Consider the following 27,673-nt stretch of genomic DNA (forward strand, 5'->3'; position numbering starts at 1 on the left):
AACAGACAATGCCGCGAACATGTTCAGGCTGCACCTGAACATGCCCAATCGTGCATTCTATTTCACTACTGTTCACTACTGTTGCTATTGCTATACTATTACTGTTACAAACTGTTACATTATTACCTAGCAACCTGTTCTGAAATATGAAAATGTTCATGAGTTTCATAAATTGTAATTGTAGAGGATGGGGCTGGGGCTGGGGAAGAATGAAGGATACATACTGTCAGGTTAATAGCCAAAGCTCTTTCTGAATACATAATGTATTTTTTAATATCACAATATATATCGCAGAAAAACAAAATATCGCTACGTCAGTTATTTCCAATATGGTGCAACCCTAATCCAGCCTGAATTTGAAACGAAAATGAAGGCTAGTGAAGTGTAGGAGATTCCAGCTTTTGCAGACTGATTGAACAAAGCCTGAAGTTGAATCATTTGACTATATATGAAACTGTGATAGAATTTACTGGAAACCCCAGGCTTGTTTCAAGTTGGTTTTGTAGGAAAGGATGACTCAAACTTTCTCTGAGTGAGGGGGGAGGGATGAGTCCCTGCCTTTCTTTCACCCTCTGGATCGGCCTCTGAAAAACACAGGCCTCGTGAGAAGAGCTCTCTGACATTGGGGCTTACGTGACACGGCTGATTATTGAGTCACAGTGTCCCACCTAAATAGAAGCAGCCTCTACGAGTCCAAAAAGTCTTTGAAAGTTGTTCTAACAAAGTATGTGGGGTCAGGAACCAGGCCGTTAAGCACCCTCAGCTTCCCTGAGAGTGTGGCGTGTGAGGATATCTCAGATCTCTCCCTGGCTTCCCGTCTCCCTCCAGAATAAATACAAGAGTCTGTCGAATCACTGCGGACGGAGATTTCTAAAGCAGAGTTCCTGTGGGCAGAACAGGCGAGCGGAGAGCAAACTGTTTTGGACCCTTTCCCAGAAGAACAGGAAATCCTGTATTACTCACAACTACGGCCACCTAAACACCTCCTGACCGATGGATTAAACACCACAGTGTTACACCACCACCATCAAACGACAACACCACCATCAAACTACAACACCACCATCACCACCACCACACTACAACACCACCACACACCATCACCACCACCACACTACAACACCACCACACTACACCACTATACTACAACACCACCACCACATTACACCACCACCACACCACCACCACCAAACTACAACACCACCATCACCACCACCACACTACAACACCACCACACTACACCACTATACTACAACACCACCACCACATTACACCACCACCACACCACCACACACCACCACCAAACTACAACACCACCATCACCACCACTATACTACAACACCACCACCACACCACCACCACATTACAACACCACCACCACAACCACACTACAACACCACCACACTACAACAACTCTTGAACAAGACACAGCGTCAGAAACGTCTTGCCTGGGCAAAAGACAAATAGGACTGGACTGCCGCTGAGTGGTCCAAAGTAATGTTCTCTGATTAAAGTAAATTTAGCATTTCCTTTGGAAAACAAGGTCCCAGAGTCTGGAGGAAGAGAGGAGAGGCACAGAATCCACGTTGCTTGAAATCCAGTGTAAAGTTTCCACAGTCAGTGATGGTTTGGGGTGCCATGTCATCTGCTGATGTTGGTCCACTGTGTTTTCTGAGGTCCAAGGTCAATGCAGCCGTCTACCAGGAAGTTTCAGAGCACTTCATGCTTTCTGCTGCTGACCAACTTTATGGAGATGCAGATTTCATTTTCCAACAGGATTTGGCACCTGCACACAGCGCCAAAGCTACCAGTACCTTTTTTAAGGACCATGGTATCCCTGTTCTTAATTGGCCAGCAAAATCGCCTGACCTTAACCCTATAGAAAATCTATGTGGTATTGTGAAGAGGAAGATGCGATACACAAGACCCAACAATGCAGAAGAGATGAAGGCCACTATCAAAGCAACCTGGGCTCTCATAACACCTGAGCAGTGCCACAGACTGATCGACTCCATGCCACGCCACATTGCTGCAGTAATTCAGGCAAAAGGAGGCCCAACTAAGTATTGAGTGCTGTACATGCACATATTTTTCATGTTCATACTTTTCAGTTGGCCAGCATTTCTAAAAATCCTTTTTTTGTATTGGTCTTTAGGTAATATTCAAATTTTCTGAGATACTGAATTTGGGATTTTCATTAGTTGTCAGTTATAATCATCAGAATAAAAATAAATAAACATTTGAAATATATCAGTCTGTGTGTAATGAATGAATATAATACACAAGTTTCACTTTTTGAATGGAATTACTGAAATAAATCAAATTTAAATTTTTGATGATATTCTAATTATATGACCAGCACCGGTATATTACAACACCACCACCACATTACACCAACACCACACTACACCACACCACCACCACACACCAACGCCATCATACCATGAGGTCTCCCAGCTGTCAGCAAGGGCCTGGAGCACAGTTGTTGGTTAAAGTGTAAACACCACTTGCTGCAGCAAGCGAGAAGACTTGGAATGAAGTGTGCCAACTTTTAGTAGTGACTGTAAAACACCACTTATCACAGCAGAGGTATCAAATCTGCTTATGTTATCATACTATTATCTGTAACGTCAAAACCACGGTGTGATAACGTCAGGTTAATAAAAGACGCACGTATCCTTCTGTGGGGAAAAGGGGACACTCAGGTGCTTATCTGATAACTTAACATAACGCCCCCACTATTAACATCAAGAAAGATTTCCAGTCACTCAACTCTTTGACGTAAAACATCCCATTAGTTTGGGAATGATATGAATTAGAATTGTGCAAGGGGGGTGTGCTAGAGATGAAGGTTGTATGCTTCACACACAGTCTTGGCAGTATTGCAACAGAGCTAGGACACACTCTCCTGTGGATGAATGACAAGCTGTGAGCCGTCCATTCACCACAGGGAGGAGTTAGGAGATATCTAGCACAGTGTTTTCAGATCGTTTCTATGCAAACCATTGTGGTCTATGACGGGGTATTGCATATTTATGTTTTAAGAAATAGATGCAAAGTGTTTACTAAATAACACTTCTTATTAATAACCGGTTAACTGGTTTGTCCAGATGAAAATTCCACCATCTGGTTCCGGGCTGATCTGGAGCTACCCTCCCATAGAGGCCAGAGGGCAGAACCAAGAACACATTTTGGTTCTGTATTTTACACACTTTTGACAGCATTCTGATGAAATATGTTTTAGATATTAAAGACCTGTCTCTGCATGGGCCTCTGTGTGTGTGTGTGTGTGTGTGTGTGTGTGTGTGTGTGTGTGTGCAAGCGTGCCTGCGTACCTCACCTTGAGGCAGAATGACTAACACCTAAAGCTTCATCTCTGGCCTCACACAAACTCTTTCAAACATGCATCTTACACACACACACACACACACCACACACACACACACACACACATTCTGTCTTTCTTAAATAATCCCCTTTCAAAATCCCATTTCTCCCTAACCCCAAACTCCAAATCCTGAATGTAACCTTTATCCTAAACTTTTCCCCCGAAGCCAGGAACATAAGTTCTGCTGACGAGAACCGACGACTGTCCTCACAGGGTCAAATAATCATTGTTTTATAATCCCAGTGGGGTCCCCACCAGTCCAGTAAAACCTGAACACACACACACAGACACACACACACACACACCCACGCACCCACCCTCTGCCCTTCCTTGTGACGGCCCATTATGACAGCCCCCCGTCTGATTGCCCGGGGTAAATGTGTGTTATTACCGCGCGTATGAAGAGCCCTAACGCGGTGAACACACACGACCAGATGACACGCAGCGCCGGGGTACATTTCCACTCGCCACAATCTTCAGTTGTCGTGCTGCGGTGCGGGACCACCAACGCGTGATGTCACGTGTCTGTCAGCCCCGTGGGCGGGGGGGGGGGGGGGGGGGGGGGGGGGAGCTCCACTCAGTCGCAGAGGGACGGGCCTGGGCGTCTCCATGCCCCCGTCTGGAGGGTCGTCTGCCTGGCCTAATGACATACACGGACGTTCAAAGGTTTGGGGTCACTTTGAAATCCTCTCACTTGTGGCTCAATAAAACCAGGAAATGCTGTCGGGAAAGCAACTCGTATTGTTACGTAGCAGTTATATTAGACCAGGGAACGACCACTTTTTAAGACCGCTAAATATGCTACACAGCATTTTTCTTTAAGCGATTTAAATCCCTCTGCTTTTTTTATATCCCCAAAGAAAATAATTTTCTTCTTACGCAAACAACACAACTGATTCTGTTTCAACCCGCCAGTTGAGAGGCTGGCGGATTGTGAAGATACAATGTGAAGGTATAATGTGACGAATTATATCTTCACATAATTCCCAGTGATCGTTATTGGAGATGTAAAAATGAGATGGAGGATAAGGTTGTCACTGAGAGTCACGTCAACCTTACGTCTTTTCCAGGGGTCCTAGGCCATTGTGTCGGCAAGAAGATTTAGGATTAAAAACAACAGCCTGACTGAATCGAAGGCTGAGGGCTTGGGAATCACTCCCAAAAGAGCACAGACCAGCTCCAGAAAAACTCTACAGCGTGTCTGACCGTTACATGACCTATGAGCTAAACACCCCAAAGAACATCAAAAAAGCAGAGAGTAAAAGAAAGCGAGAGAGTGTGAGAGAAAAATGGGTAGAAAATAATAGAAAGAGAAAGGGGGAGGAGGGGGTCAGTGGCTGAGAGAGAGTAGAGATAGAGAGAGCAAGGGGGTGAGGCAGAAAGAGAGGGGGTGAGGTAGAAAGAGAACAATACGTTGGAAAGAGTAAGGCGCTCGCTGCCCTAGCTAGCGGAGGAGGAGAAGGAAAAATCAATCATGGAGGCACTTTTAATGTCCTGGGCCCCAGAGGGTTGTGTCCCTGAGTAATTACACATAGCTAGACGCTCCTCCGGCTTAGCCTGCTACCACGGAGTCTGGATCAACAGAGTCTGGATCAACAACTGCTACCACAGAGTCTGGATCAACAGAGTCTGGATCAACAGCTGCTACCACAGAGTCTGGATCAACAGAGTCTGGATCAACAGAGTCTGGATCAACAGAGTCTGGATCAACAGCTCCTACCACAGAGTCTGGATCAACAGAGTCTGGATCAACAGCTCCTACCACAGAGTCTGGATCAACAGAGTCTGGATCAACAGCTGCTACCACAGAGTCTGGATCAACAGAGTCTGGATCAACAGAGTCTGGATCAACAGCTCCTACCACAGAGTCTGGTTCAACAGCTGCTACCACAGAGACCCTGGAAAGAGGATGAACTCTGAACCATGACCCTCGGCCTCCTGCCAGCACTGTAGGGTAACTATGTTTGCACACCGTATGTTTACATACGTATTGTGTTCAGCTTGACCTGACTTAGGAGATTCTCTACCCACTAATCTGTGCATGAAGCAGGATGAACAGAACTACTGTGGCGCTGTCTATGCTATTCCAATGTAAACCTTATTGAACCCCTCCGCCGTGTCAAAGTAGAACTGCTGTGTCAAAGCCGAACCGCTGTGTCATAAGTTGAACCGCTGTGTCAAAGAACTCTTGGCCAGACTCTGAACCCTGACCATTAAAGTGATCGGTGGCTGTGTGTATCCTATTCGCCTGGCTTTTAAATGGAAAGGGGGCTCAGTGTTTCTCCATTACGGCGCTGGGGACCAGTGGAAATTCCCCACCGCCGCTTATAGGTCAGACGTAGCCGAGGCCGTCCTTGACCGGAGCCTCCCTCAGGTCACATATCTCTTTCACCGCTCTTACGGTTAACGGCAGCCACGGTGTTTATGGGAAAGGGTGCGGGGGGATTGTTTTGTTGTCAGGGCGAAACGGCGTCGCCCGCGGGGTTGTGACGGCTACATATGTTCGTGTCCGTCCAGCTCTATGCACAATTCTTAGAAAATATTTGGCGACATCTGCAGCACCTGTTCAGGGGATGTGTGTGTGTGTTTGGAGTGTGGCTGTGTGTGTGCGCGTGTGTGCGTATGTGTGTGTGTGTGTGTGTGTGTGTGTGTGAGATTTTGAGTAGAACAGGCTGACAACCTATAGAGTAGTAAGTTTAGGGCAAATCTATCTGCGTGGAGATGCTGCTATCACTGGTTTCAAAGGTTCCTCATTAGTCTCTCAGTACAACCACCCTATCCTTGCGAGCTAAGACAGAGTAGATACAAATGTCAGGGATCAGCATTCAAAAACCCTATGGTTATTAAGTGTGTGTAGTATGTTTTCATGTGTGTGTATGTACAGTGTGTATGTTCCGAACATCCTACCTGGGTTCCGAGGCAGCCGACCATCATGTGAATAAGCAGTTTGGCAGCAAACATGGGGAAGCGGGAGCACAGCAGATGGGACACAATGGCCAAGGTCAACCCTGGGGACACCAGACCACACTGCATCGTTAAGTCAAAGTCAGCCATTAAAACCTCTATCCTGGTTCGTACTCAGTGAAGAAATTATTACAGTGGAGGGTATAAAAACAAGTGTCAGGTGATTAGAGGAGGCATACAGGCTGAGCCATGGCCAAAAGGAATGACAGTCGGACAGAAAAAGAAAGACAGAGGGAGGTATGGAACAGAAATAGGGACATGAAAGGAAATAGAGAACTTAAATGAGGGACTGACAGACATCTGAGATGCAGAAAGGAAAGGACAGAAAGAAAGATGAAGAGCCAAACTGAAAGAGATAAACCAGGTGTTTGGTCAGCCTGAACCCTGTTAAAGCGATAAACCAGGTGTATGGTCAGCCTGAACACTGTTAAAGAGATAAACCAGGTGTATGGTCAGCTTGAACACTGTTAAAAACATAAACCAGGTGCATGGTCAGCCTGAACACTGTTAAAGAGATAAACCAGGTGTATGGTCAGCCTGAACACTGTTAAAAACAAACCAGGTGTATGGTCAGCCTGAACACTGTTAAAGAGATAAACCAGGTGTATGGTCAGCCTGAACACTGTTAAAGAGATAAACCAGGTGTATGGTCAGCCTGAACACTGTTAAAGAGATAAACCAGGTGTATGGTCAGCCTGAACACTTAAAAACAAACCAGGTGCATGGTCAGCCTGAACACTGTTAAAGAGATAAACCAGGTGTATGGTCAGCCTGAACACTGTTAAAGAGATAAACCAGGTGTATGGTCAGCCTGAACACTGTTAAAGAGATAAACCAGGTGTATGGTCAGCCTGAACACTGTTAAAAACAAACCAGGTGTATGGTCAGCCTGAACACTGTTAAAAACAAACCAGGTGTATGGTCAGCCTGAACACTGTTAAAAACAAACCAGGTGTATGGTCAGCCTGCAGCCTGTTAATCCATGTACCTGAGATGCAGATGAAGCCGGAGGCGTAGAAGGCCTCATTGTAAGAGGCCAAGGCAGCCATCTCAGCCCGGGCCGTGTACACAGACAGGTGGGAGCAGGCACACTCCACGTGGGTCCCACTGTCCTCCACCACTCGGCAGAACTTCCTGTCTGACAGCCAGCTACAGGAGAGGAGAGGAAGAGATGACAAGAAAGGGGCAGAGGAGAGAAGAGAGGGAGACGAGAGGAGAGGAGGGGCAGAGGAGAGGGAGAGTAGAGAAGAGCGGAGTGATGTGGAGAGGAAAAGGAAGGACTCAGCCTTAGACAATATTTTAATATAAATCTAATAAAGCTCTGATTGGAGCAGCCAGTGCATCAGTCAGTTAGATCAACTCTTAGATACGTTGGGGGATTTAGAACATTTCCAGGGCTGACATGGAGCTCAATCTCTCTATCTCTCTCCCCTCAGACGTTATCAACACTACCATCTGCTTGATTATCTTAAGGACGGATCATCCAAGCAGCTGCTCCACGGTCCAAACCAAACTGGATACATCTTTGTCCTGTTACAGGCTGTTCAGCCAAGAGTCCCACTCCAGGACTCTTCCGGAATGTCCTTTTAAACGGACTTCTGAGGGGCGGGAATGTTTGGGAATTCGGAGCAGAACAAACAGAACAAACTGATCCCTCACACATAACCCAGAGAGCGGGGGGTGGGGGCCATCCATGAACATAGACTTGGGAGTGCCTGACTCCTGACCTCTGACCCCTCAGCTAGAGGGTGATTCCGTCTGAACACGAAGTGAGGGATTATCACCCACACGGCAGAGCTGAGAAGGGCTCAACCACTCACTCAGCTCAATGGATGTGTCCTACAGTCACATGGTCATAATACATTACTACAGCTTCAGAAGAGCTACAAAAGTTGCCAGGAGTATCAATTGTGGTTGATTAATTCTCAACAGAGGGCGAGTGATTGTGACTGGAGGATACACTATGTGAGGGAACGTGTTGCTACTGCAGAGTGGATCTGTCCTCAGATGGGGTCTGTACCAACCTCTCAGCAGCCTGGTTCCACAGAAGGCACAAGGACTGGCCAGGTTTGACCCTTGGCCCGGAAGTGTGGATACGATACACAACCTCATTGCCCTCAGTCAGAGGTTGTGACCCACGACCCCGCAGGCTGGCAGAGAACACCTAGAAAACATACAAAACCCATTTACTTTCAAGGCTACTGAAAAGTCATTGGAAATAAAGTTGGAAATAAAGTTTTCAATTATTGACTTCAATTTAAATGACACTTCAATATGGAATTAAGTGGTGGAATATACCGTAAATGGTAAATTAAAGATTGAGAGAATCTGTGTCTCTGTCTGATTTGGGTGACTTCTACACATGTGGCAGTAAAGATCTAGCAGTGAAGAGGGAAAATTGTCTGAGCCAACACTGCCCCCTGCTGTTTCCAATCGGTACACCAGTGTGGGGAGGCTTACAATGGTCATCAGTGTGAAGAGGTTAACAGTGGTCATCAGTGTGAAGAGGTTAACAACGGTCATCACTGTGCGGAGGCTAGCAGTGGTCATCAGTGTGGAGAGGCTAGCAGTGGTCATCAGTGTGGAGAGGCTAACAGTGGTCATCAGTGTGGAGAGGCTAACAGTGGTCATCAGTGTGGAGAGGCTAACAGTGGTCATCAGTGTGGAGAGGCTAACAGTGGTCATCAGTGTGGAGAGGCTAACAGTGGTCACTGGTCAATATGGGTCTGCTTGCCTTCCCGTTGAGGGCGGTTCTTTGGTCATTGGTGAGGAACCAGTGCTCTGTGCTGTATTCTGTGAGCTGCAACTGGCGACATGCTGAGGGAGCGATGGTGCCGGGGGGCAGGGCTGGCACCTCCAGGAGGGTCTCTGGCAACTGGAAGGTATCGGAATTCTTGCCAGTGAACGTGTGTCCGTTGATCTGGGTTGGATACCAGTGGAAGGCTGAGATGGAAATGTAGGCACATGTGTCCAGGATGGTCCTCCCCCTTTCGAAAGCAAAAACAATTCACATTACTCTAATCAACAGAAAAGATGACACAGTCTATATTATGAACTGGAGGGTTTGAATCCTGAATGCTGATTGGCCAGAACTATACTATTGGTGTGATATCACATCACTTTTAATTGTTCCAATATTCATCGGTAACCAGTTTATAGTAGCAATAAGGCATCTCTGGGTTTTTGTTGTATATTGGCAATACACCGATCAGCCATTACACAATATTAGGCAGGTGGTCATAATGTATGTCCCCCTTTTGCCACCAAAACAGCCCTGACCCATTGAGGCATGGAGCCCACTAGACCTCTGAAGGTGTGCTGTGTTAACTGGCACCAAGTCGTTACCAGCAGATCCTTTAAGTCCTCTAAGTGGTGAGGTGGGGCCTCCATGGATCGGACCTGTTTTTCCAGCACATTCCACAGATGCTCGATTGGATTGAGATCTGGGGAATTTGGAAGCCAAGTCAACACCTTGAACTCAATGTTTTGTTCCTCAAACCATTCCTGAACCCTTTTTGCTTTGAGGCAGGGTGCATTATCCTGCTGAAAGAGGCCAATGTCATCAGGGAATACCCTTGCCATTAAAGGGCGCACATGGTCTGCATCAATACTCAGGTAGGTGGTACGTGTCAAAGTAACATCCAAATGAATGGCAGGACCCAAGGTTTCCCAGAAGAACATTGCCCAAAGCATCACACTGCCTCCGTCTGCTTGCCTCCTTCCCATAGTGCATCCTGGTGCCATGTGTTCTCCAGGTAAGCGATGCACACGCACCCGGCCATCCACGTGATGTAAAAGGAAACGTGATTCATCAGACCAGGCCTCTTTCTTCCATTGCTCCATGGTCCAGTTCTGATGCTCACATGCCCATTGTAGGCACTTTCCAGAAGTGGACAGGGGTCAGCATGGGCACCCTGACTGGTCTGCAGCTATGCAGCCCCATGGCTGATCGGTGTATACCATGGCTAAATGGTGTATCCATGCACTCCACTTTGCATCGTACCTAAGAAGAGTGATTTTCCACCCTGATTACCAACAATCCTAATGAGCAGTACTGACCTTTGACCTTGTGCTCCACACTGGACGTCTGTGAGGAGGGAGAAGGCAAAGCGCTCTGCAACCTCTGCAAGTTGGCTCAGGCCCCGCATGTCAGCACGGCTGGGGTTAGCCAATGCGCACAGGAGGTCGTAGGTCAATCCCCTGCTGCTGTTTGCAAGTGGGGTCTGCTCTGCCTCCCTAAGCACCTGGCCGCGCAGAGAGAGAACTTTAGTTCATGTGTCTGTAGGTGGAGGTGTTCATGACTAATACAAATAGTTGATAATCAAGACTCTCCATGTGTGCACACACACACACACACACACACACACATTCTCTGTGGGTTATGAGTGACAAGTCACATTCAGTGATTCCAAGCAACAGTACACAGTAGTATTCAAAGACTGTGTTTGCCTGTGATTGAATAAGTCTGTGGTGGTGACAGCTATTTCCTGTCCACTCAGCCCTGCTACACTCTCTCCCCAGGGTCAATTCAGGAAGTAAAAAAGGAAATATTACAATCATTTAAAAACGTGTGTCGGCAGTTCTTTTGAATTGATTGGCTTCAATCCAAACTGACTCCAGCCCTGTCAAATTATATTAAAGAGTAGACAGGATTTGACTCCAATCCTGACCCAGATATCCATGACCCCTAACCGTAACCCTAACCCTAACCCAAAACCTAATCCAACCCTAACCTGCCTTAACTCAAGTTAGCCCTAAGGCCTAACCCCGGTAATTATTAAACCCAAAGGTAACCTTTAGGATTCTAATACTGTGTCTATTGGTAGGTTAGTCCTGAAACCTAAACCCTATTGCGAATCACATTTTTCAAAAATCCTTGTGGGGACAGCTGGTTCCTGCATGTACAAGTGTGGGTCACACACACATTTGTTTTTCTTTGTGGGGACTAACATTAAAGTCAAAAAAATATTGCGGGGACCTGGATCACACACACACACAGACACACACACACACAGACACCAACACAGAGATCACTTCTAACACCTTTTCGTTCTCTGTCCCCTCGCTCTCACCTTCCCTGTGGCGTCCAGCACTGCGGTAAGTTGTTCCGGTGTGAGCTGGCCTGTGGCCTTGTTGATCATGGCGTGGAGCAACCTGTCCAGTATGGTGCTGTCCAGAGGCTGCTGGAGCTGGTCCAACAGGGCCCACACGGCCTGCGTCTCGCCGTCCGACACCACGGTCACGTTGGCCAGACCGTATTCAGGGTGCACCCGGGAGCCTCCGCTGGCCTCGTACAGCTCCACCCGGAACCGCTTGGGCGTCGGATTGGACGAGGCCAGGGCCGGCGTGAGGGTGACGTCCAGCCCGGTGCTTCTCTGACCCAGGTCAAAGGTCAACTGGCCCTCTTCTTTCAGGAAGTCCATCCCGGCTACCGCGGGCCAGACCAGAGTGGGGCCTACTGCCTCAGCCCGAGGGAGCTCCTGTTGGATGACAGAGAGACATGATTGTTAGGTCAGATGAGAAAGAGGGAGCTGGTAAAGACAAGAAAGAGCAAGAGAGTGAAAGAGACTTTGAATGTGCATGTGAAAAGACGAGCTTGGTTGGATTCCCATGGAGAAAGAGAAGAAAAAGGGACATATAGATGAATGTGGAGGGAGAATGCAACCTCTGAGATGTTATTATACAGACAACAACTGTTTTAAGAATGTTACTTCAATCTGAAAGATGAAAGGACATGACCTGGTCATACGTATGTGTGTGAATTACAGCTAAGTGTGCTAGGCAATCTCCCTTATGATCTACAATATCAAAGGCTGGGAACGCAATTCAATGTCCGTCCCCAGCTAGAGAGCCAGGAAATCGATCAAACACATAGAGCTCATCACCAAGCACCGAAAATAGAGAGGAGGGGGAGAAGAAAAAGAATGTCATGGAGAGTGAAGGGGTGGTGGCTAAAGTATGGGACTGGGACTGGAACAGGGACTGGGGCTGGAACAGGGACTGGAACAGGGACTGGGGCTGGAACAGGGACTGGGGCTGGAACAGGGACTGGGGCTGGAACAGGGACTGGGGCTGGAACAGGGACTGGGGCTGGAACAGGGACTGGGGCTGGAACAGGGACTGGGGCTGGAACAGGGACTGGGGCTGGTATATTTTATAAGAAGACTTCAGACTACAGATAATACATAGGTTAGAGTTTACAGAGTTAAGAGGCTTCAGAGCATAGAGCAATTTGAAAAGTACAATTTTTGTATGGATATTTGTGTGTGTATGTAATGTGTGTGTGTGTGTGTGTGTGTGTGTGTGAACTGACCAGCATGCGGTAGCGTACGGTGATAGCGGAGGCTGTGCTGGCCTCTCGGTACACCTGCAGGCTGAGACGGGCGGTCTTGACGTGTACCACAGGCAGTCTGGAACCCACAGCAAAGTAGACCACCCCCCGCGGGTCGTCACTCTCCAGCATGCTGATGTTGGCAAAACGGGCACTCTCGTTGATTGCAGCGCCAAGCCCAACCCGGTAGATCTCAACCAGGAACCAGGCCTCGTACTCTGGTTCCTATGGCAACACACAGATGAGGCCAGGTTAGAAAGGCCCGCCTGGTTTTGGATTCAAATGTATCAGAGGGAAAAAAGGGGACGTTAAAATTGGATAATGCTTCTTACTAGTGGTACTGGCTTGGACTTGAATGATCATTAGTTTTTATATACTTGGTTCAAGGGCAGATTTTGCTCATAGTTACTTCAGTAAGAGACACAGTTAGGTCCAGAAATAATTGGATACGGATGTTTACCAAAATATATTCAAGTTACAGTCTTCTTCATGGGACCAAAGGTAATTGGACAATTGACTTTGTATCAAGGACAGGTGTGGGTTATTCCTTCGTTATTTTTTCATCAATTAAGCAGGTGAAAGGTCTGGAGTTGATTCCAGGTGTGGCATTTGCATTTGGAAGCTGTTGCTCTGAAACGCACAACATGTGGTCAAAGGAGCTCTCAATGGAAGTGAAAAAAAAAAAAGGCAAAAAGGCCTGGACGTCCATGGAAGACAACAGTGGTGGATGATCGTAGGATCCTTTTCATGGTAGAGAAAACCCCCTTCACAACATCCAGCCAAGTGAAGAACACTCTCCAGGAGGTAGGCATATCATTATTCATGTCTACCATGAAGAGAATACTTCAAAAGAGCAAATACAGAGGGTTTGCAAACCGTTCATAAGCCTCAAGAATAGAGAGGCCAGATTTGTCAAAAATCTAAAAAAGCCAACCCAGTTCTGGAACCGTATTCTTTGACTGATGAAACTAAGATCAACCTGTGCCAGAAGGATGGGAAGAAAAAGCAGCCAGATAGATTCTGAAGTGTATAGGGATATATTGTCACCTCAGATTCAGCCAAATTCAGCGTAGTTGATTGAACAACACTTTACAAATGGACAATGACCCAAAACATACTGCAAAAGCAACCCAGGAGTTTTTTAAAGTGGAATATTCTGCAATGACCGAGCCAATAACCTGATCTCAACCCAATTAAGCATGCATTTCACTTGCTAAAGACAAAACTTCAGACAGAAAGACCCATAAACCAACAACAACTGAAGACGGCTGCTGTAAAGGCCTGGCAAAGCATCATAAAGGAGGACACCCAGCGTTTGGTGATGTCCATGTGGTACAGACTTCAAGCAGTCATTGCCTGTAAAGGATTCTTGAAAAAGTATTAAAAATGAAAATTTTATTCATGAATGTGTTCATTTGTTCAATAACATTTGAGACCCTGAAATAAGGGGACTGTGTATGAAAATGGTTACAATTCCCAAACATTTCAAACAATATTTTTCTTCAACCCCTTGAATTAAAGCTGAAAGTCTGTGCTTCAATTGCATCTCAGTGGTTTCATTTCAAATCCATCGTGGTGGTGGACAGGGGCACAATAATGAAAATTGTGTCAGTGTCCAAATATTTCTGGACCTAACTGTACTTACCACTACTGGGTTATGTTGTTTTTCCACCAAGGCATCTTTAAAAAGCACTCAACTGTAAGTCTCTCTGGATAAGAGAGTCTGCAAAATGACTAAAATGGAAAATGTGCAGGGCAGTGCCAGTAATGTTCTTATAATGATATAGACAAGCCTTTTGGAACATAGATGTGGAGCAGTGTTACAGACTCTGGAAGTAAATCCTCTCATCTCTGTCACTGTGTCACATACCAGCAGAAAGGCAGAGGGAGGCTGGGGGATTAAAAGCACAGCAGACACGGAAATAGCCCCTACACACAAACACACAGCAGGACACGCCGTGGGCAGAGCCACTGAGGGGAGGAGGGAGAAGACGAGGAGAGAAGAGAGAAAGAAGGGAGGAGGTGAAGGAGAGGGGAGGGAGGAGTGATCACACCCCGATGGGTGTCCTGAAAGACTAAAATAAAATCACCCTCCACCCACTCTCTAAAACAACATCTGTCCAGACCGGCCTCCACCGACTCTCCAGACCAGCCTCCACCCACTCTCTAAAATAACATCCGTCAAGACCAGCCTCCACCCACACACTAACATAACATCCGTCAAGACCAGCCTCCACCCACACTCTAAAATAACATCCGTCAAGACCAGCCTCCACCCACACTCTAAAATAACATCCGTCAAGACCAGCCTCCACCCACACTCTAAAATAACATCCGTCAAGACCAGCCTCCACCCACACTCTAAAATAACATCCGTCAAGACCAGCCTCCACCCACACTCTAAAATAACATCCGTCAAGACCAGCCTCCACCCACACTCTAAAATAACATCCGTCAAGACCAGCCTCCACCCACACTCTAAAATAACATCCGTCAAGACCAGCCTCCACCCACACTCTAAAATAACATCCGTCAAGACCAGCCTCCACCCACACACTAACATAACATCCGTCAAGACCAGCCTCCACCCACACTCTAAAATAACATCCGTCAAGACCAGCCTCCACCCACACTCTAAAATAACATCCGTCAAGACCAGCCTCCACCCACACTCTAAAATAACATCCGTCAAGACCAGCCTCCACCCACACACTAACATAACATCCGTCAAGACCAGCCTCCACCCACACTCTAAAATAACATCCGTCAAGACCAGCCTCCACCCACACTCTAAAATAACATCCGTCAAGACCAGCCTCCACCCACACTCTAAAATAACATCCGTCAAGACCAGCCTCCACCCACACTCTAAAATAACATTCGTCAAGACCAGCCTCCACCCACACTCTAAAATAACATCCGTCAAGACCAGCCTCCACCCACTCTCTAAAATAACATCCATCAAGACCAGCCTCCACCCACACTCTAAAATAACATCCATCAAGACCAGCCTCCACCCACACTCTAAAATAACATCCGTCAAGACCAGCCTCCACCCACACTCTAAAATAACATCCGTCAAGACCAGCCTCCACCCACACACTAACATAACATCCATCAAGACCAGCCTCCACCCACACACTAACATAACATCCATCAAGACCAGCCTCCACCCACACTCTAAAATAACATCCGTCAAGACCAGCCTCCACCCACACTCTAAAATAACCTAGCTCAGTTAGCAGAGCTTACAACGTCAGGATTGTGAGGGGGCATGTATGAAAATGTATGTACAGTACTACTGTAAGTCGCTCTTGATAAGTGTAGTAAAATAAAGAAAACCGAATTTAACATAGGCTTTTATTCACAGCAACTTGCAGTCATGCGAGTAGGCATTTTCCATATGGTTGGCAAATACTTCCTGGTTCAAATTAAGAGTACTGGCGGTGAGCATTGTGACATGTATAACTCTGACCTCCGGTATGTCCCCTGCACTCACCTTGTCCTGTCGGACCTCCATGGTGAGGCCACACAGGACCTGGCCCTTCCTGCAGAGCACGGTGCCGGAGGTCAGCAGCAGCTCCCGCGTCAGGTCGACCCCGTCGCGGACCAGAGACGCCTCGGTCCTGCTGAACGTGGCTCGCCACATCACCTCAACGTCCTCGAAGGCCCTGAACGGGGGGAGGCCACACATGACACACCGTGATCGCAAACGTAGCTTCCATTTACACATATAATTAGTCAGGATCCATTTTATGTGGACCAGCGTGTCAGATACTGTTGCCACTTTTTAGGGTTTACAGAGAGTCATACAGGGAGAGGAATGAAATTACGGATAAGAAGGGAGAAATGTACCGGTCCTCTTGTCTTTGTAGGTAGAGCAGGGCTGTTCTGTTCACTTCAGAGTCCTCGTCCAGAACCTGACCCGTGACAGAACTCACACTGAAACCCACTATCCCGTTATGAAAATCACTCCCTGAGAGAGAGTGAGAGCAAGATCTTACAAATCTTATATAAAGTGTGCCATCGCTTATATCAGCAGTTACCTGAACAGACATCTTAAGATTGGTAATGGAAAACCACGGCCGACTGGACTGAGATCAACACATGTTAGACTAATCACCAGGTGGACGAGGGAGCATGTGACAGCCTAGAGGGATTTCATGATTTACCTAAAATTATGATTTTGGTAAAGAAACTGTTCCCCTGTTGGTCAGGCCTGTCTGCTATTTGCGCCCCTCCTTCTGGTTCGCTGAGGTAAACGAAGAACGCCTCCTGCCCCTCGGGCTCCGAGTCGTCCACGATGAGGAGGCTGACCTCGGCCTCACTCTGCCCGTCCTGCAGTGACACCAGGGTGGACTCCAGGCGGAAGTCTTGACCTTCCAGGGCCAGGGTCCTGTTGGGTTCTAGAGTGAACGGGACAGAGGCGCCCCCGACACTCCCGCCCCCATATGCCTGGACCCTGACCCTGACGACGCCTCCGAGACTGTCGGACCTCCGTACCCTGAGGTGGATCCTCCTGTCCTGCTGGCCTTCCTCCTCTCTGTCCTCCGCCACCTCCACCAGGGCCGGCCCGATACTCAGAACGCCCCCGGTTACATCACTGGCTAGGATGGTGATGCTGGCCACGCTGTGCTGAGGGATGAGGCGGGGCCCGGCATCGCCCGCCGGGGCATAACCGCCGCCATTCAGCGCCAGGACGGCGGTCAGGTTGACATAGAACGTTTCGTCTGGCTCTGAGAGCGAATCGTCCAGAACGGACAGGTGGAGCGGGGCGGAGATCTGGTGGGGTGAGTCAAAGAACAGCTCTCCATCCCGCACAGCGGTGAAGTCCTGTCCTGCCAGGGCACTGCCCGATGATGTTTCGTAGGACAGACGGGTACGGTTGCTACGGAAGCCGTAGAGACGCTGGATGTAGAGGGTTATGATCTGCTTGTCTTCCTCCATTTCCCGCTGGCGGGAGTCCAGGGAAAACTGGTACAACCCCAGGGGTTCAATCTCTGCTGTTGTGAACCCTGACCTGTCAGAAACAGAGTACCATCACACCATGGCTGTTAAACTACTGAATTATTACTGATAAGGCTGTTAAACTACTGGGTTATTACTGATAAGGCTGTTAAACTACTGTGTTATTACTGATAAGGCTGTTAAACTACTGAATTATTACTGATAAGGCTGTTAAACTACTGAATTATTACTGATAAGGCTGTTAAACTACTGGGTTATTACTGATAAGGCTGTTAAACTACTGGGTTATGGCTGATAATGCTGTTAAACTACTGGGTTATTACTGATAATGCTGTTAAACTACTGGGTTATTACTGATAAGGCTGTTAAACTACTGGATTATTACTGATAAGGCTGTTAAACTACTGGGTTATTACTGATAAGGCTATTAAACTACTGTATTATTACTGATAAGGCTTTCTTTCCAGTATGTTGACAGCTCAATGATGAGGTAATGTAGCAGGTGTTGTTTTCCATAGCGACAGTATTGAGTACATAAATATTTTCATCATACTTACACGTCTTCACAATCGTTTCATACCAGCCTCCAGCGGGAGTCGAACCTAAAACCCTGTGCAACTAACAACTGAGCTACATAAGGCATGCAAGTCTGGCCGGGCAGGTGAAGCTATCTCCCGTACCTGAGTCTCACAACCCCCGGGGAAGGGGAGCTGGAGCTGGCTGCGGTGATGTGGAGGGCGAATGCTGCTGGCTCAGACACATCAGGGAGAGCCCGGAGGACCACAGCCCTGCTCCTCTCTCCATGGGCCAGGGTCACAAAGCCTAAGAAGAACCACCCCCCCCCTCAGTCACTTCAACACATCAGCTGGGTCTTTGTCTAGGGTGCTTGTTGACATAGGGTGGTGGAAAAAAAGAGAGGCCCTCACCAGAACTAGGGGAGACGTCTCCAGGCCTGAATCCTATTGGAGTCTGTCCAGGCGGGTATCCTGCGCTCCACTCCACTTTCACCCCACCAAACAGCCCTGACCTGGAGACCAGCGCCTCACACTCACCGGTCTCCACACTGGAGACCCGCAGCGCCAGTGAGGTGAAGCCCACCTGCACACACAGGGAGGGAACGGGGGAATGAAGTGGTCGCCAGCTACTAGACAGCCTATTAAAAACACTACTTAACGGTTGTGTCAAAAGAGATGACACAAGTGGTCCGGTAGACCAGTGTGCTGACTGGACAATGAAGCAGCTAGCTAAGGTCAATAGGTTGAGTTTTATTTTGCTGTCAGCACCAAGCTGCCCAGTGGATTTAAAAGAAGTGCATGTTACGTAAGTCTTTCAGATGTCTAGACGGAAAGAGGTTAAGTATCCACTGGGAGGGACTGCTAACCACAGACCAGTAATTTGGTTATATACAGTACAGAGCATATGCCTCCTCTCCACTCTATGTAATAATGTGGGACTGGAACCAGGTTTAAATCAGGGTCTAACTGCGCCTCCTAGTGGCTAACAGAGGAACTGCTAGTGCATATATTGCCTATATTTGTATTTTTATTAGGATCTACATTAGCAGCAATGAAAGCAATGGGTGCTTTTCCTGGGGTTCAAACGGAAATGAGTTTCCCTTTGATCTGGTCTCCGTTTACCCAACACCAATCCTGACGGAGGGAAAACGCAAAACTGACTCAGGGCATCCAGATGCGTCTTCACCCTACTCAGTTGGGACTGCTACCTCAGCATTGGCTGCTTCTTCTGGGACGGTAACCACGGCGACACCGGCCTCCAACAGGATGCGCGGCGGGGAGCTGAGGAGAGGTCCCAGCAGGGTCACGTTGGTTAGCTCCACGGTGAAGTTTTCCCCCACCGACAGAAACACCTGGAAGACAAACCAAGACTAGTGAGGAACAGCCACAGCACAAGGTGGACGTAGTGCAGAGCGAGTGAAACAGAACATCACCTTAATACAGAGGTTGTGTTCCTCATTTACATTGTTTAAAATTGGGAAAACTATACGCATACAGTGAATTACATTTCTATCTACATCCATTGACAGGAAAGGTAAAAATACATTTATAGCAGGATCAAATGAAGTCCATTCATGATTCTAAGTTACATTCAAACATTCTTGACACTGTATACCATCCCTGATCCAGGCTAAAGAGTCGAAGACTCCATTCACCTAGTCATCAATGAAATTAAGATTCAATCGAAATGTAACCCAACCTCCAAACTTTGGACAGCTGTGAGGTGGCACTCGCTCCCAGAACCAGGTGACCAATGACCCCTCACCTGACTGCTGATTAACACAGAGACAGAGGCTGAGTCCTGGCCATCCCTGACCAGCACGCTCCCCACAGCCGCCTCGCCCAGCAGGCCCTGTACATCCAGCCCGGGCCTGGTACTGATCCGGTAGCTCACGCTGGCGTTGCCAAAGCCCCCGGCATGCCGCGTCAAATTCAGGCTCAGCCATCTGCCCGCCCCCAACACCACCACCACCTGCTGCTCTGCCCTCAGGCCAAACACGCCGTGCGGCTCGTCGTTGGCGCGCACCCTCACGCGGGTGACGCTGCGGCTGGGGTCCAGGGTGGCGCCCCCGACCACGGAGGTCAGCCTCAGCACGTAGATCTCCTCCAGCTCGGGAACGGCGTCCGGCAGCAGGGTGAGGAGCAACGCCGCCTCCCTCTGGCCCTCCAGGATGACCACTGAGCCGCGGAGGGCGGAGAGGTCCCCCGCTGTGTCAGAGTCGCTCAGGATCTGCCAGTACACCTGAGACACACACACACCCACACATACCCATGATACACCTGGGAATTGATTGTGTGCAGTAGGCCAGTGGCAGACAACTGGATTCAGACACAGGACGGTCTTTGTTGGAGCGGATGATGACAAAAGTACCTTACCGTAACATTGCCCATGACGCCCTCCCTGCGGATGACGAGGAGGGAGATGTTGAGAGGACCGTCGCTGTCTGTGGGCTCACTGTACACGCGCTCCCTAAGGTCCTCGTCCCTGAACTGCACAATGCCATTAGGGTCTCCAAACTTTTCAATCTGAGATACACACACACCCAAACAGACCAGAGACTCAGAGACGAAAACCCATCGTCACCAATCAGCGTGGCCTCATAGCATAACGTGTTTTAATGGAAGTGGGGATCGTGTCGACACTGAGATGTACGTCAGAGTGGAGCGTGGTCGTACCTGGAGTGTGACTGATCCAGCTCTGGGGTCAATGTCCATGTCACCTGACAGGTGCGTAAGGATGACAACGAAGGCCTCAGCCACTTCCACCTCCCCATGGGGGAGAATCTTCAGGTCAATGACACGCAATCCCCCCTCCCCATCTCTGAAATGGAACGATCCGTTCACAGGTTCACCAATGTCTGTGTTCATGGTTGGCAAAGGCTCCTTGGTGTTGGGACCCAGAATGCTCCATGTAATCTGGGAAAAGGTAAGTGATGGTTCAGTTTGGCTGGTATGCAAAGAATTCATGCTTGAAATTACTAAACAAATAATCTTTGGGGACCAATAATTTCCTTATGAAAATGAAAACACATTATCCCTTAAAATGGCCAAGAGTCAGGAAGGTTAACTTGAATGATGACATAAATGTCACATATGAGTGTCTGGTTTGGCAAACAGACTAAGTCACTGAGGATGTGTCCCAGTAGGCTTACCGTAGCATTTCCCGCCAGCCCACCCACCCTCTCCAGGAGCAGACTGAGCCTCATTGTGTTGTTGGGGTTCTCCAGGGTGATCGCGCTGTTGTTCAGGAAACGGACCACACCGCTGGGTGAGTCACTCTTGGCGATGGTAACCCTGGCCACCAGATGAGTACCGAGTATTGATCCTCCAGTGGCGCCAGACAGCTGGACCTCAAACACCTCAGCATACTCACTGGGAGAGTCACAAAATGTTTAATTCTATTCATATTCACAGAAAGTTTCTAATAGAAGCTATTAAACCTCATTTAACATTATTTTAAGTACGCTAAGAAAATGGTTTTATTCACAGGGGTTTAGAACCAGCAACGTTTACTATACTAGTCCAGACAGACAGGACAGAAAGACAGACAGACAGGACAGAAACACAGACAGGAGAAACAGACAGAAAGACAGGACAGACAGGAGAGACTCACCTGTCCTGATCGTCTATGATAGTCACATTGATGTAGCTAAGGTTGTAGCCATGGAGGAAGGTCAGCGAGCCGTTAGCCAGGCTGTAGTCAAGACCAGGTCTGGCCGTCAGACCCCTGGAGATGTAGTCGACTGTGACCAGACCATAGGACCCCACCCTCCTCACAACGGGGATAAACACAGCGCCCACATCCTCCTCCACTGAGGGCCAAAGAAAAGGACATCAATACATTGGGGTGCATCGATATCGGCACCTAGGTGCCTTTGTTGTAAATAAATGAACAAGGGCCACTTATAGCTAACAGCTAACGTATGTTGAATAGTGTCAGAGGTTGACCTGTGATGTTGACAAAGTTAGCGGAGAACTCCAGGACGCCCTCTGCGTTGTCATTCTTCTGGATAACGATGGTGACCGAGGAGATGTTGCCAATGGCTGGAGGCTGGTCCCGTTGCAGGCCGTGCTCCCTCACACTGAAGTCCACATTGCTGACCACAGGAGGGTGACAGAGGTCAGAGACAACGCCACCCCACCCAGAAACTCACAACCAACTGATGTCCGGGTTAAACAGAACTGAGGAGTGACGAATCAAGTAGTAATGCTCCCAGTACACACGAGGCACTGAATAACATGGAGTTTATTACCCACCATGCCTTTCGTGCAAATCCTCCCACCCAGAGACCCTGCACCTCCCACCCAGAGACCCTGCACCTCCCACCCAGAGACCCTGCACCTCCCACCCAGAGACCCTGCACCTCCCACCCAGAGACCCTGCACCTTCCACCCAGAGACCCTGCACCTCCCACCCAGAGACCCTGCACCTCCCACCCAGAGACCCTGCACCTCCCACCCAGAGACCCTGCACCTCCCACCCAGAGACCTCACATCTATCGCCTTGTAAACAGGGAAATAATTGTACCACATGATGGCGCCAAAGATCCAACAATCACTGAGCAAGATTTTGTTCCCACTTCTTACCCAAAATCCTAACAAAGTAGAAAATCAAGTTGTTAGTAACCTTTAACAACAGATCTAGGATCAGTATACTCTCCTAAAACTCCCTCACTCCACCTTGAAACATAGACCAGTGTCCAATTACCTGTCGTTGAGCAGTTCCACGGCCGTGACATTCAGGTAGAACTCCTCCGGTCCTTCTGGGAGGTCGTCGTCGTGGATACTCAGTGTGACGTTGCGTGCGATTTGGCCCGGGCCGAACAGCAGCCGCCCCGAGGCCCTGGTGAAGTCCAGACCGCTGACAGCCGCTCCGCCCACTGTCTGGTAGGATACCCACACGCTCCCAAGGGTCCCCCTGGAGCGTACCACAGTCACGCTGACCTGCGGGAGGAGATCGCCAAGCTAGACAGCGGCCAAACGACCTTCGCACCACATGCGTCTTTCAACCACCGTACTGCTACAAGTGTCTGAGGTGGCAGAGCCTTTGACCAAACGATTGAGGATACGACAAAAATCACTTTGTCGTTTCCTCAATCCCGCCCCTTCCCTCCAGGCTCCGCCTCTGACAGGGCAGCAACACATACGGACATCCTCCACCGTACTGAATCAGTGGTCTCCTCTGACCCCTCTCACCTTGCCCTCCTCCTCAGAGGCCCTGACCAGGCCCTGGGGGAAGGAGAAAAGGCCATAAGGGAAGTCACTGGCCGCCACGGTGATGGCCGCCCGCTGGGCCGTTGGGCTGACTTCCGCTCCGGCCGTGACTGAGGTCAGGGTCAGTTGGTACAAACTCCGTTCTTCTGCTATGTCATCGTCCAGCACCTGAAATGACAGCAATGAAGACCCCTCTCATCAGCCGCTGTCCAGTGAAGAACTCTAACTACAGTTAAGAATGCATCGTCTAAAGGCTGCGTTACATCACCCAATGTATGATTCTTTTTTTACATACAAAATATGGGGGGATTCAAACCCCTATGTTTTCTTTGAGGAACCTTTTGAATAAACTTTGTTTTTTCGAGTTTTGAGAAAGAAGTTAAAGAATGAGAAGCAACATGCATTCGAAGAATTACTTTCAATCGGTTCACAAAAGAATCAACAGGTGTTTCACTATAGTTTCAGTTCAATGAACGCCAAAAGGATCCATCTCCATTTATTTCAGAAGTCGAGTTTTGATATTGGGACACAGGTTCACAATTGCATTGGGGAACATTTAGCATTTACCTTTGCTTCATAGGAGGTATTTAAAGACGAGGTAAAATCAGATTAAGAATATGATTACACAGTCAGAGACAGACGGCTCCTGGTTGTCATACCTTGAGGAGGATGGTGGCACCAGACTGGGCTCCGCTCATGATCACCACCCCAGACAGCTCCTCAAACTCAGAGGCCACAGCAGGAGAGATCTTCCAGAACACCTGGATCTGTCCGAAGATGCCTGAGCTTCGTACAAGGCTGGAAAACACACACAGGGGGACACACACAAGCACGAGCGCACACACACACGTAAACAAACTGACTAAACAGTTTGATCTAACTAACCGACCTCAGGCAGGACTAACAGAAATATTCGGACCCATGAAAATAATGGGCTTCAGCTGGAGATGCGACAATGTTACCGTACCTGACCAGAGCAGTACCGTTGTAGTCCCCCTGAGGTTCTCCGACGAGAATGTTCCGGGATGCCTCAGCGATGCCCACCACTCCCAGAGCTGCACTGTCTCCCAGGATGGTGATGGTGGCGACCCCTGAAGATGCACACCAACCCGGGGGATACAGTTCAGTCTGGCGCCCTCCGCGGGCACTTCTTAATTATGGTTAAAAAGGTACCCCCCCCCCAATCCTGAACACATCCATTAGGGATTGTATATAATTTCATAACTGTGGCGGTCAGGAAATAACTATATTTACATTTCATTAACGAATGACAGTAAAGCCAACATATAGTTATGTCGAGCTATTTATGGGTTAATGCATACAAGTAATTATGGGATATTAAAAGTCTCTTGTCTCAACCTTTTCTTCTCACCCATCCTCGTGGACCAGAAAGTATTTAGCCCAAGACACTGACCGTTAACGGGGTCGATGACCGCCCCACTGTTGGCAGCCAGGAGCTGGACCATGAAGCTCTCGTCTCCTTCTAACACAGCATCTGCCACAGCCCGGATCCCAAACGTCTTTCTGGACTCATTCTGAGGTTCATAAAGTCTCATATCAGTGTCTTTTTGACACACTAACTATCTTAACACTTTACTGTTTTAACCAACAAGACGTACTGAACATTTATCATTGGTTCATATTCTGAAGTATCAGCATAAGTGACATAATTTAAGTTAACAGTTAAACGTTTCTGTATTGACACTGTCATCCGACATGCCGCCACCTTCCCCTGGAGTCCACCGCTGGCCCTCCCCCTACTGACCTCACTGAAGACCAGTGTTCCATTAAGAGGTGAAAGGTCGTCCCGGGCGGTAGCCTCAAGGCCCCACACCAAAGTCACCGCCCCCATGCCTCCCGCGCTGCGCACCACCGTAAGTGTTGCCATGGCAGCCGGGTCACTGGTGAACTTTGGCTCGGTCACATTGACCTGAAAGGAGATTGGTCAACTAGGCACGATAACGTTCTACATTAAAGTTACACTGGATTGGATGGTACAGAAGAATCCCTCCACAGGGCAACTGGTTGGGTGACAATCAGCTGAGACTTACAGTCTGCTCCTGAAAGCTGAAGCTGCCCAGTGGCGAATCATTGGGGGGGATGGCGATGGTCACAGAGGTCTCCGCCCCCAGCCTGGCTCCACCAATCACATGCATTAGAGTGACACTGAAGCGCTCCACAGGCTCCACCTCTGTGTCATCCACAATGCTGATGTCTATTACAGCCTCTCCCTGTAAAACAGGCGCAGAGTATTATTTTTCCATTGAAGGTAAACATCCTACGCTTCATAGAAGCTCAACTAGATTGAGTGGATCGACGTCAATTGACCGAACTTTAACATAAAATCACAATACTAATAATAATAATTTAGGATTGTAATGAAATCCACAACTCTGGCATCACAAGCACTTTCATCTCTCAACGGAGATACAGAGGACCCTGAGGACATGATCTAACCAGGGAAACTATCCAACTATGATAACAGTCATGTCACCTGGCCGTCTTGGAAGGTAATATTCCCAGAAGAAGGACTGAAATCATCGAGACTGGCAGTGATTGGCCGAGCCTCCCAGTACACCACCACCCTCCCAGTCCTGCCAGCCAATCGCACCACTCGTAGTCGGAGGAGGTTCCGAGGGGGGGGTACCTCATGGGCCAGAACCCCGCCGGACTCTTCCTAAGAAGCCGACACAGAAACAGGCCTGAAACATGTGCAGTTGAATGCCTGTTTTTTTAAGGGGGTAATCAAATGCTGTATTTACACAATAAAGCAAAAGGGGGTGTGGTATATGGCATTTATACCACACAGCTACGAGATTACTGAAAAAACGGTACCAAACCCTGAGGGCCCTTACTGCTATTAATAATGTAAATACAACAGTAAAAAGAAAGGTTCTATCATAGCCATCCGATACACTCCCTTAAACCAGGTGTTTTGAATCCTGAATGCTGATTGGCTGATAGCCGTGGTATATGAGACTAAATACCAGGGGTATGACACCACGTCAGCACACGTGGTAACCGGTTTATAACAGCAATAAGGCATTCCAGCGGTTTGTGATATGTTGCCAGAATACCACGGCTAAGTGCAGTGTCCAGGCTCTCTTGGTGCCCAAGAACAGCTCATAGCCGTAGTATATTGGCCATAAACCACACCCGTCCGTACCTTATTCCTCACATGTACCATGAGATTGGTGCGGCTTTCATGCGGTTACTATTCAGGGTTTGAATGCCCAGGTTTGTAATGAATGCTACATTCAAAGAAGGAAGTCGTGTGAGGTTTACCAGGCTGACCTGGGTTACGTTGAACTGCAGGACCCCTCGTGGGTCATTGTTCTCCTGGATGGTGACCTCGGCCACCTCCATGCCGGGCCTCTTCAGGCTGGGCTTGCCCGCGCCAGTCAACCCGCCCGCCAGCTGCACGCCCGTGATGTTCACCAGGAAACTCTCTGCCAGCTCCGGGGCTTCGTCCTTATTGACACACACACAGACTTCAGCTACAGACGACCTGACCTGGGCTTCATTTTGGGGGATACGTTCGCCTGCTAAATCCAGACCGAGGGGAACTGTTCGTAACGCCCAAACCACAGAAATGAGCTACCAAACCTGCCCCCTGCTCCACTTCTGAAGCCATTCACTCCCCATAACTTAATGAACGCTGGCAGTTTTAGAGCGCATGGAAACCAAGGCCATGTTTTCAAACTTCCTCTCAGTCTAAACACAACACAATAATAGTCACCATTAGTGGAAGTTCAAATAACCACACCGCACTGCAATTTACTTGGAGCCAATCTATTCTGGGGCGATGGGAGATAAGTAGTGGGTTTCCACCGGGCTGGCCCAGTGTTGGTGGTTTTAGGGCCTTGTGTAAGGGCCCGAGCTGTGGGGCAGGAAACTGCCGGAACAGGCAGAAAGCCACGCTGTCTGTTCAAGCAATCTACATCTACACTGCTTGGGTGGGAGGGGAGGGGAGGAGGAGGGGAGGAGGAGAAGGGAGGACTCTTCTGTCCTGTCGCCACATGTCCCAGGATGAGGCTGGTCAATGATCGGGTATTTGATTGGTTCGGTACCGGTAGGATGGTGATGGTGATGAGGGCCAGGGTGGTGTTCTCCTTCATGAAGACCGTCTCGTCCCGGGGCGTGTAGTCCTGTAAGGAGCTGGCCTGATTGGAGGGCGGTTTGGACAGGGCCGGCACGGTCTGGTAGTGTACAGCCACCTCCCCGGTCGCGCCCTGCTCCCTCACGATGGTCAGGGTGATGTTCGTGGGACTCCCTGGGGGTGGGCGTGGGAAA

General features: G+C 48.6%; 1 protein-coding gene across 2 annotated transcripts in view; it reads right to left on the reverse strand.

Annotated features, from left to right (window-relative positions):
- adgrv1 (adhesion G protein-coupled receptor V1) overlaps positions 1-27,673 on the reverse strand; it is a 138,032-nt gene that overhangs the window by 52,874 nt on the left and 57,485 nt on the right. For both annotated transcript variants that reach the window (XM_020052796.3, XM_034296435.1), the window contains 29 exons: positions 27,451-27,653; positions 26,675-26,851; positions 25,875-26,057; positions 25,432-25,611; positions 25,146-25,310; positions 24,795-24,915; positions 24,348-24,471; positions 24,040-24,178; positions 23,363-23,548; positions 22,875-23,110; positions 22,115-22,263; positions 21,780-21,978; positions 21,319-21,538; positions 20,843-21,082; positions 20,543-20,692; positions 19,932-20,408; positions 19,375-19,518; positions 18,578-18,749; positions 18,332-18,473; positions 16,856-17,703; positions 16,539-16,659; positions 16,183-16,354; positions 12,666-12,908; positions 11,425-11,832; positions 10,412-10,596; positions 9,087-9,339; positions 8,377-8,516; positions 7,341-7,501; positions 6,296-6,396 (listed from right to left, as the gene is read on the reverse strand). In XM_020052796.3, coding sequence (XP_019908355.3) covers positions 6,296-6,396; positions 7,341-7,501; positions 8,377-8,516; positions 9,087-9,339; positions 10,412-10,596; positions 11,425-11,832; positions 12,666-12,908; positions 16,183-16,354; positions 16,539-16,659; positions 16,856-17,703; positions 18,332-18,473; positions 18,578-18,749; positions 19,375-19,518; positions 19,932-20,408; positions 20,543-20,692; positions 20,843-21,082; positions 21,319-21,538; positions 21,780-21,978; positions 22,115-22,263; positions 22,875-23,110; positions 23,363-23,548; positions 24,040-24,178; positions 24,348-24,471; positions 24,795-24,915; positions 25,146-25,310; positions 25,432-25,611; positions 25,875-26,057; positions 26,675-26,851; positions 27,451-27,653 — 6,239 coding nt within the window. The remainder of the gene's footprint in view (positions 1-6,295; positions 6,397-7,340; positions 7,502-8,376; positions 8,517-9,086; positions 9,340-10,411; positions 10,597-11,424; positions 11,833-12,665; positions 12,909-16,182; positions 16,355-16,538; positions 16,660-16,855; positions 17,704-18,331; positions 18,474-18,577; positions 18,750-19,374; positions 19,519-19,931; positions 20,409-20,542; positions 20,693-20,842; positions 21,083-21,318; positions 21,539-21,779; positions 21,979-22,114; positions 22,264-22,874; positions 23,111-23,362; positions 23,549-24,039; positions 24,179-24,347; positions 24,472-24,794; positions 24,916-25,145; positions 25,311-25,431; positions 25,612-25,874; positions 26,058-26,674; positions 26,852-27,450; positions 27,654-27,673) is intronic.

The sequence above is a fragment of the Esox lucius genome, chromosome 13, assembly GCF_011004845.1.
Source record: "Esox lucius isolate fEsoLuc1 chromosome 13, fEsoLuc1.pri, whole genome shotgun sequence".
NCBI lineage: Eukaryota > Metazoa > Chordata > Actinopteri > Esociformes > Esocidae > Esox > Esox lucius.